Consider the following 16838-nt stretch of genomic DNA (forward strand, 5'->3'; position numbering starts at 1 on the left):
CTGTTACTTTTAAGCGACGATTTCATGATGCCTGCTAAGCATGCGCACCATGTGCCCAACACTGCCCTATGTGAGGCGCTGAAAAGATGCACCCACCGCCGTATGCCTAATGCTAGCTTCCGCCTGCTCGAGTCTGTTGCTGTGAGCATACGCTGCTCTGGCGTACGGGTGGGAGTGCAGGCACATGGCGCAGAGTCAGGGCTTTGGTTGCATGCATACTGCGGTGTCATCCCGGAGGAGATATGCTGAACCGAATCAACATTACGTAAGAGTTCCAGAAATGTCATTTGCTCGAGACGAGTACTTCGAGATTTTGAATATCAAACACAGAGATTGAATCAAATATCGAATACTCAACTATATGACCGAATATTCTAAATTATCAAATATATTCACTCCCACAAGCCCAGTTTTATGGCAAACCATGCTATCTATGTGAAGAAGACTGTCATTCCCTAGTCGCACTGCCATCACTCAGCGTGAGATCCTGCTCAGCCTGTCCGATGATAGACTGCGTTTCACTGCTGCTACCATTGACCCAAGTGTTGTCAAATAAACCAGTTACATTTGGTGGAGGTGCGGGGAGGTATATTATACTGTAGAGGGGGTGGGGGGGTTTACAGTAAACCTCGTCGATATGTTTTCAAAAAACTGCATAAAAAACACGATCCAAATCGCCTAATTTTGAAAAATGCAAGTGCTGAATGAGGCAGAAAGATATTTATTGACAATTTCCCTTCACAAAGTTGTTGATTAGCATTTCTTGGCATAAGATCTGAACAGATCCTTTTCGAGTGCTCGCAGAATTTAGTCTGGGTTTATGCCGTCTTAAAGGGACACTGAGGAGATATTGAAGTTGGCTTGTATCGACAGAATACCAGCTCCTGATTACAAAAACGCCACTCATACTGATAACAAAGCTCTTGTAACGTAGAAAAGAGCAAGAACCAAAATACAGGTATCGCCGCCACAGGCCAAACTCGCAAATACCAGCGTGATGACGTCATAGTACAAAACAGTGTTGCTAGACACGAGAAGCCACGAATCACTGAGGCGCAGCCAATGCATGCGCAAATCTCCTTGACGTCACCAGATGGCGCCACGTACCCGGCAGCTACGCGCGCGCCTACAGCATCGGGACCAATCAGCGACTGCTCACCGGCGGTAGGCGGGCTCCCGGTATTCCGCTAACGGTAACAAGGTACACGGTATGCTAAAGGTGTCTATTTGCGAGAATTTCGCTGACGACTTCGAGAACGAGATCCATCGTAACGCTGGCAAAACGCCGGTGCAAACGTAAACGAAGCAACGGTAGCGACGCCAGCAATAGCCTTCAACGTGCGGCCGGCGGTAGCTTTATTTTCGGCTGCTGCCAGGCCGCTCCGCTGGCCGTCAGAAATTACGGAGTCTGCTTTACGTCATGTGCATGTCATGTTTCACGTCACTTAGTCCTGTGTCGTCATAAGAGAATCCCAAGTTTGAATCAGAGCAGCGGGAAAAACTTTTCAACTTCGAATCCAAATTTCTTGGAAATAAATGCATCTTTCGCTGCCGGCCAAGTGCCAACAAAGCCATGAAATGCCAAACTATTGGATTTTGCTATAAAGAAATATTAATAGAGCTCTCCTCACTGTCCCTTTAAGCGCGGAAGGCACCTTGCAACGCATACGGTCCGTTGACAAAACTGCCTTGTTTTCGGATCATTTGCCCCTTTGCACCGAAGTATTGCGGGGAAGCCACCGCGACGCTGGGTGTATGTAAGCGCATCGCTGCAGTTCACAGATGCTTCGCCCCCTTGTCTTTGAGCCGTGTGAAGGTACCCCAGCACTCCTCTTCATGTCGCATTCCAGCAAAAAACGGCTCTCTCGAATGAAAGAGCGGCGTTTTTATTTTTGTTGTGAATAACGGTGCTTCGCCTCCTTGCTAGTAGGCGCTGCAGCAAAGCCACCACGCGGTAGGTGAATGCCAGCCACTGCATTTTGCACATGTGCCAGCCACTGCACATGTGCAGTTGGTCAATAAACGTATCATATGATCCCAGTTTGTCAAAATTTTAAACGTAGTACCCGGGAATGGTGTTATCCGGGAACATAATAGCCGGAAGTGTAACTCTACAAGACCTTTTTAATGATTTGAGCTTAAGAACCGGGAAATCGTGTAAAATCGGAAACGCATCAATGATGTTATACTGTATTCAGTAAGAATTGGATGTGTTTGTTAAAAGAACTCAACACAGCCAACAATTCATAACATCTGTGTTCGAAATACAGAGGTCTGACTGCACAGAGTATACTGCCCGGCGTGCAAAGGAAGGCAACAGAGCCTGCAGTGCAGCAGTGCCATGTGGAACTCACGTGATGGGGAAGTCTATGTGGGTGTCAATCTTGTCGCGCCAGAAGCGGTTGTAGGAGAAGCGCTTGAGGTGGATGATGAGCACCCGGGGCAGGCTCCAGAGGTCGAACTTCTTGGTGGCCTGCTTGTGGCTCCGGCACTTGGGGCAGAACCAGGGATCCTCGGCCCCCAGCTTCTCCGTCGTCGTGAACAGCTCCAGGCACTCCCGTAGCTGCAGCTGGCGCTTGACGGTCCGCTGGTGCACCGACTCGTGAACCAGAACATCCTGCACGCAGTCATCGGGAGGGTCACAACAACAGCGAAACAATTTCCAGACCAAGTGGCAAGTCTAAGGCAAAATCCATGAACCAAGTATATATATTGCTACATGCATTCGAAGAAGAGACAGAAGTAGCGCATGCGCTAGAAGAGGAAGTTAGTTGGCTCTCTCGCGCGCGCTCGAACCACTAGGGGACCGCCGCAGGTTTTTCGTCTCTGCGCGGGTGTTCTTTTTGGCGTTGCACGCTACAGTTTGGTGGAGCAGTGCTGGGTACGCTTCCCGACCTGCAAACTCCGTACAGCGTCACTACGGACCTCACACCGGTTCACCAGCGACCCAGCCGCCGTCTCCGCGGAGAGTCGCCTGAATTTGGGCCCCTTCCCCCGCCAACAAGGACGACGCAGCCTCGACCGCCGAGTCCAACTGACATGGCCACTGACACCAGGACCCAGCCGCCGATCCAGCCTCTACCGTCGAGTCCAACTGCCATGGCCGCTGACACCAGGCCCCTGGCGCTGATCCTTTGCCACCCACCGCGAACACCGCCATCTTTTCACGGTGACGTGTTCGAAGACGCTGAGGACTGGCTGGAGACGTTCGAGCGGGTCGCACGCTACAACGGCTGGTGCGACGAGCGCAAGCTGAATAACGTCTACTTTGCCCTGGAAGAGTCTGCTCGGACGTGGTTTGAAAACCACGAGGCTACACTTCCCACCTGGGAGACGTTTTGCCGGAGTCTCCTGGCTACGTTCCCCAACGCTGACCGCCGGGAGAAGGCCGAAGCTGCGCTGCACTCCCGAAATCAGCGCACGAACGAAAGCGTGCGCATGTACACCGAAGACATGACCCGTCTTTTCAAGCGCGCCGACCCCAACATGACAGAGGAGAAGAAGCTGCGCCATCTCATGCGTGGGGTTAAGCAGGAGCTGTTCGCGGGCCTCGTGCGCAGCCCACCCCGCACGGTGGCGGAATTTCTAACCGAGGCGACCACGATGGAGACGACGCTGCAACAACGGGCCCGCCAGTACAACCGGGACATCAACTGCATGGTGCCCGAAGGCTTTTCGTCGTGTCTCGGCGGCAGTGCAGACACCTTGCGTGAACTAATTCGCTCCGTTGTCCGGGAGGAACTGCAACGGATCCATCTGCCTCAGGTTGCACCTGCGCCGCTGGCAGCGCTGTCCGAAGTTGTCAGGGACGAGGTGCGACAGGCTGCGCAGGCACCTCCTGTCCCCGAAGCGCCATCCCGGTTCGATGACCGACCCACGTACGCATCTGTTGTACGTCGCACGACAGGCTACGGTCCCATTACCCCAACGCCTGGCGTGAGCAACATCGGCACATGTCACGCAAGTGTGCCTGGCTACGGTGTGACCCCGTCGATCTCCGTGAGTAACATCGCCACGTATTCTGCAACCGCATCTGCTACAGCTGGGCCACGCCCTCGCAAGTCGGATTTGTGGCGTACACCGGACTGCAGGCCTCTCTGCTACCACTGTGGGGAGCCTGGTCACCTCTACCGCGCCTGTCCGTACCGCCAAGTGGGCCTTCGCGGTTTCCATCCCGACGCACCCTGCCCTCAGAACGGCGAACGACCGCATGAGATTGCACAGCATCTCTGGGCACGCCAGAACCCTGCCTACTCTGGAAGGCGCGAGTCCCGTTCCCCTTCGCCTCTCCGTTATCGCTCTTCCAGCCCTGGCCGCCAGAGTAGCTCTGCTGGCCGTAGCTCGCCGAGTCCGCGTCGGGAAAACTAACACCAGCGACCTCTGGAGGCAAGGCCGCTGACGTCGGGACGTGTCAAGATCCTCCATCGCGGAACCCTCGAGCCGACGATACCCGGACAGAGAGAGGCAGCGACAGTATCAGATACGCTGCATCCGATTTGCGTGTGACAATTGATGGCACTGACATTACCGCGCTGCTCGATACCGGTGCTGATTACTCTGTTATGAGCCGTGCCTTCGCTGGAGAACTTAAGAAGGTTCTGACACCGTGGACGGGGACCCCCATTCGCACCGCTGGTGGCCACCTAATTTCCCCTATGGGCAAGTGCACGGCTAGAGTTGGGATTAGTGGTTTTACGTACGTTGGTGAATTTGTCGTACTCTCCGAGTGTTCCAGAGACTTGATTCTGGGGATCGACTTCCTGCAGTCGAACGGCGCTGTGATTGACTTTCAGGAGGCACGTGTCACGTTCTCGACCAAACAGGCCGTGGCGCGCTTTGACTCCCGCGATCCCTGCAGCAACGCTCTGCGCATTGTCGAGAACGACGTCACGGTGCCGCCGCGGTGCAGTGTTCTGGTGCTCGTGCGGAACGACCTCTTTCATGACTACGAGGGCCTAGCGGACAGCCATAGTCCACTGCTGCTTAAGCGGGGACTTGCCGTTGCAAGAGGTCTCGTCCAACTACGTGACTGCCGCACCCACGTCCTCCTGACTAACTTTGCCAACGAATATCAGCACCTGGCCAAAGGCATGACTATTGCCTTCCTCCACGACGTTGCTGAGCTTCCAGGTTTGTGCACCGTGGGAGGACCCTCTCCGGAGTATGCTGGCCCACATCACGTTCTTCAGTCAGTCAGAATAAATCCTGCCTTGCCGTCGGTTCAGAGGGATCTTCTGTCGGCCCTCTTGGCAGAATTTGCGGACTGTTTCGCTACGTGCTCGAAGGTCGGCCGAACTCCACTCGCCAAGCATCGTATCATCACTGACGAGACTACGCGACCCGTCTGCCAGCGCCCATATCGTGTTTCCCCGGTGGAGAGAGAAGCCATTCAGAATCAGGTTGCCGAGATGCTTGCAGACGATGTCATTCAGCCGTCCACCAGTCCGTGGGCATCGCCTGTGGTTCTTGTCAAAAAGAAGGACAATACTCTGCGTTTCTGCGTGGACTACAGGAAACTTAACAGCGTGACCAAAAAGGACGTTTACCCGCTGCCCAGGATAGATGACGCGCTCGACCGATTGCGGAACGCCAGATACTTCTCGTCATTGGATCTTAAAAGCGGGTACTGGCAAATCGAAGTGGACGAGAGAGACCGGGAGAAGACGGCTTTCGTGACGCCTGACGGCCTCTATGAGTTCAAAGTGCTCCCATTTGGTCTGTGCTCAGCCCCGGCAACTTTCCAACGCATGATGGACACTGTCCTCTCCGGCTTGAAATGGCAGTCCTGCCTGGTGTACCTGGACGATGTCGTTATATTTTCGCCCACCTTTGACCAACACTTGGAGCGGTTGCGCATTGTGCTACAAGCGCTCAAATCCGCGCAACTCACCATCAAAGCCGAGAAATGCCATTTTGGCTTTGAGGAACTTCGCTTTCTTGGTCACGTTGTCAGCGCACAAGGTGTTCGCCCGGACCCTGACAAGACTGCTGCCGTCTCAGGTTTTCCACGCCCAACTGACAAGAAGGCCGTTCGCCGGTTTTTAGGCCTGTGCTCCTATTATAGGCGGTTTATTCAAGATTTCTCGAAAATCGCGGAACCGCTGAACGCACTGACCCGTGACGACACGCCCTTCCTGTGGGGGACCGACGAAGAGGCTGCATTTGTCGAGCTTCGCAGCCGTCTGCAAAGCACTCCGATACTCGGCCATTTCGACGAGCATGCTGCCACGGACATCCACACTGACGCCAGCAATGTTGGCCTTGGTGCAGTACTGATCCAGTGGCAAGACGGTGCAGAACGGGTCATCAGTTATGCTAGTCGGACACTTACGCGCTCCGAGACCAATTATTCTACGATGGAGAAAGAATGTCTTGCAGTGATATGGGCCATCTGCAAGTTCCGACCGTACCTCTACGGACGACCCTTCCGTGTGGTAAGCGACCACCACTCCTTATGCTGGCTGGCGAGCCTCAAAGACCCCTCAGGACGCTTGGCTAGATGGAGCTTACGCTTGCAAGAATACGACTTAACAGTAGTTTACAAGTCTGGCCGCAAGCATCAGGATGCGGATTGTCTGTCGCGCGCGCCTATCCCAATCAATACCGAAGAAACCACCGATGATTTTCCTTTCCTGGGCTCTGTTAGTACCACCCAAATGGCGCAGCTTCAGAGGGCGGACACGGAGTTGGCGCCGCTCATCGATTACCTCGAAGGCAGTGAAGCTCCCATTCCGCGTGTTTTTCTTCGAGGGCTTCACACCTTCACTTTACGGTCTGGTGTTCTCTACAAGGGCAACTTTGCCAACAGCGAAGAAGTGTTCCTACTCGTCGTATCATCACAGCTGCGGTCTGAGATCTTGAGTGCCTGTCATGATGCACCATCCGCCGGCCACCTTGGAGTCAGCCGTACACTCGCGCGGATTAGACAAAAGTATTATTGGCCCAGGTTACTCCCATCGGTGCGGGCCTACGTCAAAACATGCCGTGAATGCCAACGTCGGAAGACTCCTCCATTGAAACCGGCCGGATTTCTTCACCCCGTCGATCCACCGAAGACCCCTTTCCATCAAGTGGGCATGGACCTCCTTGGCCCATTTCCGAAGTCTTCGTCTGGAAAGCGTTGGATAGTCGTTGCGACTGACTACCTCACACGGTACGCTGAGACCACGTCTCTTGCCAAAGGCACTGCTGCTGAAGTGGCGCAGTTCTTCGTCCACAACATTGTCTTGCGTCATGGAGCACCCGCCGTTGTTGTTACTGACCGGGGAACTGCTTTCACGGCCCGCTTAACCCAGTCCGTGATGACTCTGACGCACACGAGCCACCGACGTGCTACGGCGTATCACCCGCAGACAAACGGGTTGGTAGAGCGATTCAACCGCACACTAGCCGACATGCTATCAATGTACGTTGACGTCGAGCATCGAACTTGGGACGCCATTCTGCCGTACGTAACGTTTGCATACAACACCGCCCTGCAGGAAACAACCCGACTGACCCCCTTTCAGCTTGTCTTCGGTCGCCAGGTGACCACTCCGTTGGATGCTATTGTTGCGGGAAAGAATATATTTACAGATATTTACAAATAGACAAGAACAGCTGCGAGCGGCACCGAGAACACAGTCCGAACTTCGTTGTCGTCTTCTACTCTTCTCACTCGTGCCATCACTCTTTGTCGTCGTCGTCGTCTACCCGCATCAGGACCCCCGGCTGCTGAAACGCCGTCTCGGCGTTAGGGCGGCGACGTATGAGCGTCGTGGTAAGGTTTAAGGCGACAGACGTGGACGATGTCGGTGGTGGCGCCAGATGACGAGGGCGAGGTTTCAAGGGGAGCAATTTCATAGTTCACGTCGGTAACACGGCGCACGACACGGTAAGGGCCACGGTAGTGCGAAAGAAGCTTCTCGGAGAGACCGACGCTGCGAGAGGGCGTCCAGAGAAGGACGAGTGATCCTGGGGTATATTCGACGGCCTGGTGACGGCGGTCGTAGGCTGACTTCTGGGAAACTTGAGAGGCTTTGAGCCTACTACGTGCTATTTGGCGCGCCTGCGTGGCCTGGGAGATGGCGTCCCGAGCGTAAGCAGTGGTGGGGGCTGAAGAAGGCGGCATGAGTGTGTCCAAAGGCAAGGTGGGATGTCTACCAAACAAAAGGTAGAAAGGAGAATAGCCTGTTCTGTCATGAAGGGAAGAGTTATATGCAAATGTCACATAGGGCAAGGCTGCGTCCCAATCTCGGTGGTCTGGCGATACGTACATGGCTAACATGTCGGTGAGCGTGCGGTTGAACCTTTCCGTAAGCCCATTGGTTTGTGGGTGGTAAGCTGTCGCGAGCTGGTGCTGCGTGTCACACGAACGAAGAATGTCGTGAACTACTCTGGATAGAAAATAACGACCGCGGTCGGTGAGCAGTTGACGAGGGGCGCCGTGGTGAAGGATGACGTCTTGCAGAAGAAAATCGGCAACATCGGTAGCGCAGCTGGACGGCAAAGCACGTGTGATGGCGTACCGAGTCGTATAATCAGTTGCGACAGCGATCCACTTGTTGCCGGAGAGGGACGTCGGAAAAGGGCCTAGAAGGTCGAGGCCAACACGGTGAAAAGGTTCCGGAGGTATGTCGATGGGTTGCAGAAGACCGGCAGGCAGAGTGGAGGGCCTTTTCCGACGTTGACACAGGTCGCAAGCGGCCACGTAACGCTTGACGGAACGATAGAGACCAGGCCAAAAGAAGCGATGCCGCACCCGAGCATACGTGCGGGACACGCCAAGGTGACCGGCTGTCGGTAGATTGTGCAGTTCTGCAAGGACAGAAGAGCGTAGACGTTGGGGTATCACGAGCAGGAGCGGAGGGCCATCGGAGCGTAGGTTTCGGCGATACAAAATGCCGTTCTGGAGCACATAAAGGTTCAGAGACGGAGATCGGTTTGCAGAACGGATGCCATCAAAGATAGGTCGTAAAGATGAGTCGTGACGCTGTTCGTTGGCAATATCAGCAAGATCGGAGATAGCTAAGAGGCAGGGCAGGGTCTCAGCGTCCTCTAGGTCAGGTGGTTCCACAGGGTATCGGGATAAGCAGTCAGCGTCCTGGTGATGGCGCCCTGACTTGTACACGACGGAGTATGAGTATTCTTGGAGGCGCAATGCCCAGCGACCAAGGCGACCGGTGGGATCTTTTAGTGAAGACAACCAACAGAGAGCGTGGTGATCAGTGACAACAGCGAATGAACGGCCGAACAGGTAGGGTCTGAATTTAGCTACTGCCCAGACAAGGGCAAGACACTCGCGCTCAGTAATGGTGTAATTTTGCTCTGCGGCTGAAAGTAGGCGGCTGGCATAAGCGATGACTCGATCTTGACCCTGTTGACGTTGGGCTAGGACGGCGCCGATGCCATATCCGGAGGCGTCGGTGCGAACCTCAGTGGGAGACGACGGGTCAAAATGTGCTAAGATGGGCGGAGTGGTCAGCAAATGGACGAGGGAGGAAAATGAGTTCTGTTGAGCAGGGCCCCAGATAAAGGGCGTGTCATTCTTCAGAAGATCGGTGAGGGGACGAGCGATGCCGGCGAAATCTTTGATAAAACGGCGAAAATATGAGCACAAGCCGACAAAGCTGCGCACATCTTTCGACGACCTTGGAAGAGGAAAGTCCTTCACAGCTTGAATTTTGATGGGATCTGGGCGTACACCAGAAGCGTCAACGAGGTGTCCGAGAATAGTGAGTTGGCGGCGACCGAACTTGCATTTCGATGAGTTCAGCTGAAGTCCGGCGTTACGAAACACTGTCAGAATACTGGAGAGGCGCTCGAGGTGCGTGGCAAAAGTAGGCGAGAAAACCACAACATCGTCTAGGTAACAGAGGCAGGTGGACCATTTAAAGCCACGAAGAAGGGAGTCCATCATTCGTTCGAAGGTAGCCGGGGCGTTACAGAGGCCGAACGGCATGACTTTAAACTGGTATAAGCCATCAGGCGTCACGAAGGCGGTCTTCTCGCGGTCTTTTTCATCAACGGCAATTTGCCAGTACCCCGATCGAAGATCAATTGAAGAGAAATATTTGGCGCCGTGGAGGCAATCTAAGGCATCATCGATCCTTGGGAGTGGATATACGTCTTTTTTTTGTGATGCGGTTGAGGTGCCGATAATCAACGCAGAAGCGCCAGCTGCCATCCTTCTTTTTCACCAGGACGACTGGTGAAGCCCAAGGACTTGACGAGGGCTCGATGATGTCTTTTGCGAGCATCTTGTCCACCTCTTGATTTATGACGGTGCGTTCGGCGCTGGACACTCGGTACGGACGTCTGCGGAGAGGAGCGGAATCACCGGTGTTTATGTGATGCGTCACCACAGAGGTCCGAGCCAAAACACGGCTATCAAAGTCGAAGATGTCGCGGAAAGATAAGAGGCACCTAAGATCGCGAGCTTGCATCGGCGGTAGGTCAGAAGCGATCATGTCTGCGTAGTCGTCCGTTGGGTTCGCTGTTGATGGGGCCGCAGGCAACCGGCATTGCTGAGTGGAAGGTAAGCAGCTGTCCACCACTGATATCACACATTCGGCAGCAGGGCACAGCGTGGCGAGTGAGATGCCTTGAGGGAGCGGTTGGATGGATGAACCGAAGTTCAGGACCGGAAGGCACGCTCGGTTGGCCGACATTGTAAATACAATGTGTGGAAGCGCAATGCTGCGCTTCCACACGTCAAGTTCCGGAGTGACTACGTAGTGACCATCAGGTACAGGGGGAACAGATGAGAAAGAAATGTAAGTTGCGGCTTGAGGCGGTAGACGGACAAAGTCGACAGCACATAGACGGTGGATAACTGGGGACGGCGACTCAGCAGAAAGAGGAAGGTCAAGCTGAACAACATTAGTGGCGCAGTCAATGAGGGCTGAATGCTCAGACAGGAAGTCGAGGCCAAGAATGACTTCATGAGGGCACTGGTCCAGAACAGAGAACAGAACGGATGTATGGCGGCCGGATATGGTCACACGGGCTGTGCATAGTCCAACAACATGAGCAGTTCCGCCGTCGGCAACGCGGAGAACGGCTTTGGGTGCAGGGGTCAGTACTTTTCGGAGGCGGAGTCGTAGGGCTGAACTCATGACGGATACGTGCGCGCCTGTATCGATAAGAGCTCTCACAGGCACTCCATCGACATGAATGGCGAGCAAATTATGGTGTGCGCAAAGGGCTAATCGAGGATTTTGGGACTGGGGCTGTACTGCAGCATCACCTCCAGACACTGCAGCGTCTAGTTTTCCGCTTGCGAGCGTCCGTAGGGGCCAGGAGAGGAGCGACGGCGTTGGGGCGAACGAGACTGGCGACGCAGGGGGGACGGGGAGCGGCTGGAGCGGGGAATCTGGCCGTCGACTGTAGCACTGTGCTGAGCTGGAGGGGGCGTGTAGTGGCTGGGCTGTTCGTCGTCGCGGTGGGAGCTGAGAGGACGGTATGTGCTGCGACGGGACCAATAATTTCGACAGTGGCGGGAGATGTGGCCAATGCGGTGGCAATGGAAACAAATGGGCCTGTCGTCGGTTGTCCGCCAGTCGTTAGGGTTTCGGCGACGTGGAGTGAAGTACGAAGGTTGTCCAGGAGCAATCGCAGTGATTTCGGGTGGTGGTGAAGACCGTACAGGACTGACGGGCTGGAAACCAAGGTTGGCAAGCTCTTGGCGGACGACAGCTTGTACCAGAGAGATGGTAGGTAAGCGGGTGTCGCCATCATGTAGATGCAGGGGGGCAGGGGACATAGCTTCGAGCTCGCGTCGGATGATGCGGGTCACATTTTCTGGGGGCGCTGGAGTTGCCCGGTGTCGCAGGTCTTCACATGAAGAAGTCGCAGCCGTGTTGGGGAGGCGTGTGTACGGCTGGCTAATACGCCTGCTTTTGGCTTCCTCGAAGCGTCGACATTCCTTAATAATTCCGTCGACTGTAGTGCAGCTCTTGTATACGAGCAAGTTGAAGGCATCGTCGGCGATTCCCTTCAACACGTGGCCGACTTTGTCAGACTCGGGCATGTTGGCGTCAGCTTTGTGACAGAGGGCCAGCACATCTTGAATGTACGACACATAGGACTCCGTAGATGTTTGAGCTCGGGAGGCGAGGTCCTTCTTAGCGGCAAGCGTTCGACCGAGCGGCCGTCCAAACAATTCGCGGAGTTTCTCTTTGCACACGTCCCAGCTGGTGAGATGGTCTTCGTGTGTCTCATACCAGACCCGGGCGGTGTCTTTTAGATAGAATATGACATTTGCGAGCATAAGGGTCGGATCCCAGCGGTTGTAGGTACTCACTCGCTCGTACATGTTGATCCAGTCGTCGACGTCAGTGTTGTCGGTACCAGAAAATGTCCCAGGGTCACGAGGGGGAGAAAGAACGAGTGATGTCATGGCCGGGGCTGAGGTTTGCTGGGCGGCGTCGTGGGTCATGATGAGTGAAGGCAACTGGCGGCCGCTGCGGAGCTCCGTCGTTGGTAGACGTAGGGGAAATCCGCACCTCCACCAAATATGTTGCGGGAAAGAATATATTTACAGATATTTACAAATAGACAAGAACAGCTGCGAGCGGCACCGAGAACACAGTCCGAACTTCGTTGTCGTCTTCTACTCTTCTCACTCGTGCCATCACTCTTTGTCGTCGTCGTCTACCCGCATCACTATGTTGCCCGTCGACCCTTACTGCGACTCTGACGCTGACATCGACGTAGATACCTTCGTTCAGCGTGCAGAGGAAGCGCGTCAACTGGCCCGCCTGCGCATCCACCGTCAACAGGAGGCTGACGCCACTAAGTACAACTGTGGACGCCGTTTCGTCAGTTATGCTCCCGGCGACCTTGTGTGGATTTGGATACCTGTTCGTCGCCGCGGGCTCTCTGAAAAGCTGCTGCGCCGATACTTCGGCCCTTACGAAGTAGTGCGCCGCATCAGTGATGTGACTTATGCAGTTGCTCCCGCCCCGACAGCTTGTTCATCGCGCCGGTCGCACCGAACTGAAGTCGTACACGTTGTTCGCATGAAGCCTTACCACGACCGGCTACCTGACTGAACTGCGGTCCACTGCAGCTGTGTTCTACCCTTTCGCTGACTTTTCACTCCCAGCCGCATCGTGTCGATGCTGCAGAAGAGGAGGGCAGTGCTACATGCATTCGAAGAAGAGACAGAAGTAGCGCATGCGCTAGAAGAGGAAGAAGTTAGTTGGCTCTCTCGCGCGCGCTCGAACCACTAGGGGACCGCCGCAGGTTTTTCGTCTCTGCGCGGGTGTTCTTTTTGGCGTTGCACGCTACAATATATATATATATACATAGGTTGCGAGAGCATGAAGCACTTGACTGCTTGAAGGAGTATATAGCGAAGTATATGCTTCATTAAAGGAAACATATTTATCTGACTCAACGATCGAAACGTTGAGTCAGATAAATATGTTTCTGACTGGTTCGAGCCGAGTCACCACCGCTGCCACGTGCAGATAGAGGAGAGTTAAAAGATCAGAGGAAAGATAAAGAGAAAAGATAAGACGGGCGTCGCAGCAACAAATGCGTTCGCCCGCAGGAGCAGAGGCTGCTGAAAAAACAGATAAGCGGGCGAGGCCGGCGCGCTTTTTGTGTTGCTGCGTTCCGACACTACAAGACAGATGGCGGGCACAGAACTGTCTGCAGGTATTTTTCTTTTGAATGTTTCCTAAATAAAATGTTTTTTTTCGCCCCCGTTTCATCGAGATTTCGCCGCGAAAAGAGGGGCCTGGGGGGGTCAGTTTAGATTTTTCGAATCTAAGCACCCCCTCTCACTTTGGGCATTGCGATCGTGAAAAAAGGGGTGCTTAGAATCGAGTAAATACGGTAGTGTGTTCAGAATACCTGTTCTGCACTTTGAATGCAATGCACTCTAGACAGGAAATTTTAAGAATTCGTACCAATGATTATTGTTATCATCAAGAATCCACTACAATTAAGCAGTGAGCAAAGATTAACCGAGCGATTTGACAAACACACTGGTGCAACTGCCTTTCTGGCCAACAGATGCAGGTTACATGCAATGGTCCCCGAGCTGCACAAAGCGTCACCAACACTGCCACACTTCCAAAATTTCCCAACAGCAAGGAGTGCAACTGAAAGACGGACTCTTTCTCATCCCACTTCGGTATGAATGTAGTGATGAGAGCTGGACTAATATGGTCCGAGAACAAGGTTGCCAAGGTTGCGATGGGCATGTTCATGGGCACACACTGAGAACTGGTCATGACAAAAGTAAAGATGCAGCGCCTGTTTCACTTTCTGGTGGACACCTCAACTGCGCCATGAGGAAAGGGAAAGACGGAAAGGGAAGGAAGGGAGGAAAGAAGCGAAAGAAAAAAAAAGACAGAGAGGGGCGCTGTAGTGGAGGGCTGCCTAAACAAGACCTCCTGCAGCACGAACAACTTTCCTTCCCTTTCCTCATCACCAGGCTTTGGAGGATGGTCAACTCCACCACTTGAATCGAGCTCCCTAAAGCTGGCAGTCACCAGTAAAAGCGAGGGATGGTAGCAGCGAGAGGTCTGAGCAGGTATTCACCTCGGCTTTGCTCTCGCTGAAGTAGTTGCTGCGCACACTGGGCAGCCAGTCAGCGCCCAGGTAGGTGCGGGGCCCCAGCTTCAGGGGCTGGCCGTTGTCCACCAGGTCGCCCAGGTTGAGCGAGCTGTTCTCGTTGATGCACTGCAGAGTGAAGAGCCGCCGCCGCTTGCCGTCCTTGGGGGCTGCGTCAGCCGCGTCGTTGGCCATGTCCTCGTCTGCATCCGCAAACAGCTCGTCCTCGCCGTTGTGCAGGTCTGCTTTTTATTTCCCCCCCAAACAGGGCACCGCACATGTGTGGAGCAGACGGAAAAAAAAAAAGGGACGGTGGGATGGGAGCAGCCGAAACATGTGCACAAGGGGTTACCGCTCGCATCAAGAAGTCAATAGTGCACAACAATACTACTGCACCAGAACACAAGGATGCCAACACACGGTGCACCACGTGCTCACCAAAAAAGTCTAGCCTCAAAGAAAATACTGTAAGACCTTCGCTAAGCCTTCCAGTTTGAAGCTGGTGCACCAACACCCAATAGCACTGGCATTTGACTGATGCCAGTATGTTTAAAGGGTCAGTCTACTCACCGAGATGAGTGTATAAATAATGGCATATTCTGGTAGTTGGCACCCTATAACATCAATAACGAGGGATCTGCTCCCTGTTTAGGCAGGAATTTATTTTATTTCAGCGTTAAAAGTTGCGTAAAAATGCATGGTGGCGACCCCAAACGTTCATTTTGTTGGTGCAGGTGGTAGTCTTTTTTTGTAGAAGCATAAGTGAATATACTACGTACCATTTGTATGCCCCAATGTCAGAGAAACGTACGTTTTGTTCTAGTAAACTGTAGAAGGCGTACCGCTCGCTTTTTCTGTAAATCACATGAATATTTATAGTCATACGTACGCTAAACGCAGGCACATTCCCACTTTTAGTTCAGCGTATGCTAGCAGAGACGCAAAAATAAACTCGGCCTATAGTGGCGCCATCTGGTTGTCAGGATGGGAACCAATGCTGTAAACAAACCGACTCTCCACTTAAGCCTTAAAGCGGCAGAATCGTCACTCTAATTATTAAAATAAAGCAAATTTATCCCTTATACGTTTTCTTATGGGCGAGATGAGACAAAGCGAAAGACCGGCGCCCCATTTATGGCCAGTGAATGCACTGAAAAAGGCAGCAATAACGAGAATTCAGTCCGAAGCGAGAGGTCCGGCTTCGACGGGCGCCGCCATGTTTGTCGCCGCGCGGCGGAAATCCAGATGGTTGCCAGATGAGACTACCACCTCATACATATGTGTTCCCACATCAATAAATTCTGTTTTAAAATGTTCTGCGCACTTCTTGGCACCACACCTGGCTAAACAGTAATTTGAGTAATGAGCTATCGGTTGCTGCAAAGAAAATATAGCCAAAAAAATTCAGTAGACTGACCCTTTAACACACTTTTATGAGCCAAAACAGCACTGCTGACTGTGAAAGAGGTTACAACTGCTGACCAACTGCAACAGGTGCTCTAACTTGGGTCCTCAAGGTGTCACACAACAGGTTGTTGGAAACAGATTTCTTTTTTAATCCTTATGAAATTAGTCAGGAGCCCTCCACTACAGTATCCCTCGTAGACCAATTCACTTTAAGAAATTAAAACCTAAAGACCAATCCAATCCTTTAAATGTTTTTTCACACGTCTGGAAGGCTCTGAAATATATATCGAATGCACGTGTGTATCTTACACTTACTGCCTACATTGTGGAATCTTTTTTTTATTCCTGAGAGTTTTGCTTACAACAAAAGAAAAACAAACACAAGCATGCTGATAAGTCCCAATATGCATTTTTTGCTTCCTCTTGCCTGTCAACTAGAACCACATCACAAAGGTCTGTCTTTAGAGCTACCAATTCAAAACAATGAAACAGCTCGGAATGTAACACATGCAACGCTGCTGCCCATTTGTCTCGCGTAACCAAGACCATAAACTAGGCATACAGTCGCTCCCAGATATATCAAATTTTTGTTTATAGCGAGTAGCCAAATTATCTAAATAAAGTCCTGTGAAAGACTATAGTAGTACTTATTGCTTTTACCAAACTTTAATTCAGTGGAACATTCGATATATTACACGGTGCACCATACCCTTGTAAGTGACACTTCTCTGAACAGCACTCCCATGGTAACGTTTATGCAAAGCCAAGTTGGCTTAGCAGCTTTGAACGTCTACTAGCTGCGCACGCTAGCTCCTTTGAGTGTGGCTATGTACCGAATGAACTTGTTTGAGATTCCAGTCAAGGTCAATTTCCAGGATCAATTG

General features: G+C 52.9%; 1 protein-coding gene across 3 annotated transcripts in view; it reads right to left on the reverse strand.

Annotated features, from left to right (window-relative positions):
• The window catches only part of LOC149359750 (ubiquitin carboxyl-terminal hydrolase 15-like), a 48166-nt gene that overhangs the window by 7247 nt on the left and 24081 nt on the right, over window positions 1-16838 (reverse strand). For 2 of the 3 annotated variants that reach the window (XR_016288800.1, XM_089571879.1), the window contains exons 17-18: window positions 14536-14792; window positions 2355-2617 (exon numbers count right to left, since the gene is read on the reverse strand). Coding sequence is in view for 2 of the 3 variants with exons in the window: in XM_089571879.1 (XP_089428005.1) it covers window positions 2355-2617; window positions 14536-14792 (520 nt within the window). In the remaining variant the exon portion in view is untranslated. The remainder of the gene's footprint in view (window positions 1-2354; window positions 2618-14535; window positions 14793-16838) is intronic. The other variant, XM_089571880.1, reaches the window with a different exon arrangement.

This window comes from Amblyomma mixtum, chromosome 2 (genome assembly GCF_055824585.1).
Source record: "Amblyomma mixtum isolate Tamu chromosome 2, ASM5582458v1, whole genome shotgun sequence".
Lineage (NCBI taxonomy): Eukaryota > Metazoa > Arthropoda > Arachnida > Ixodida > Ixodidae > Amblyomma > Amblyomma mixtum.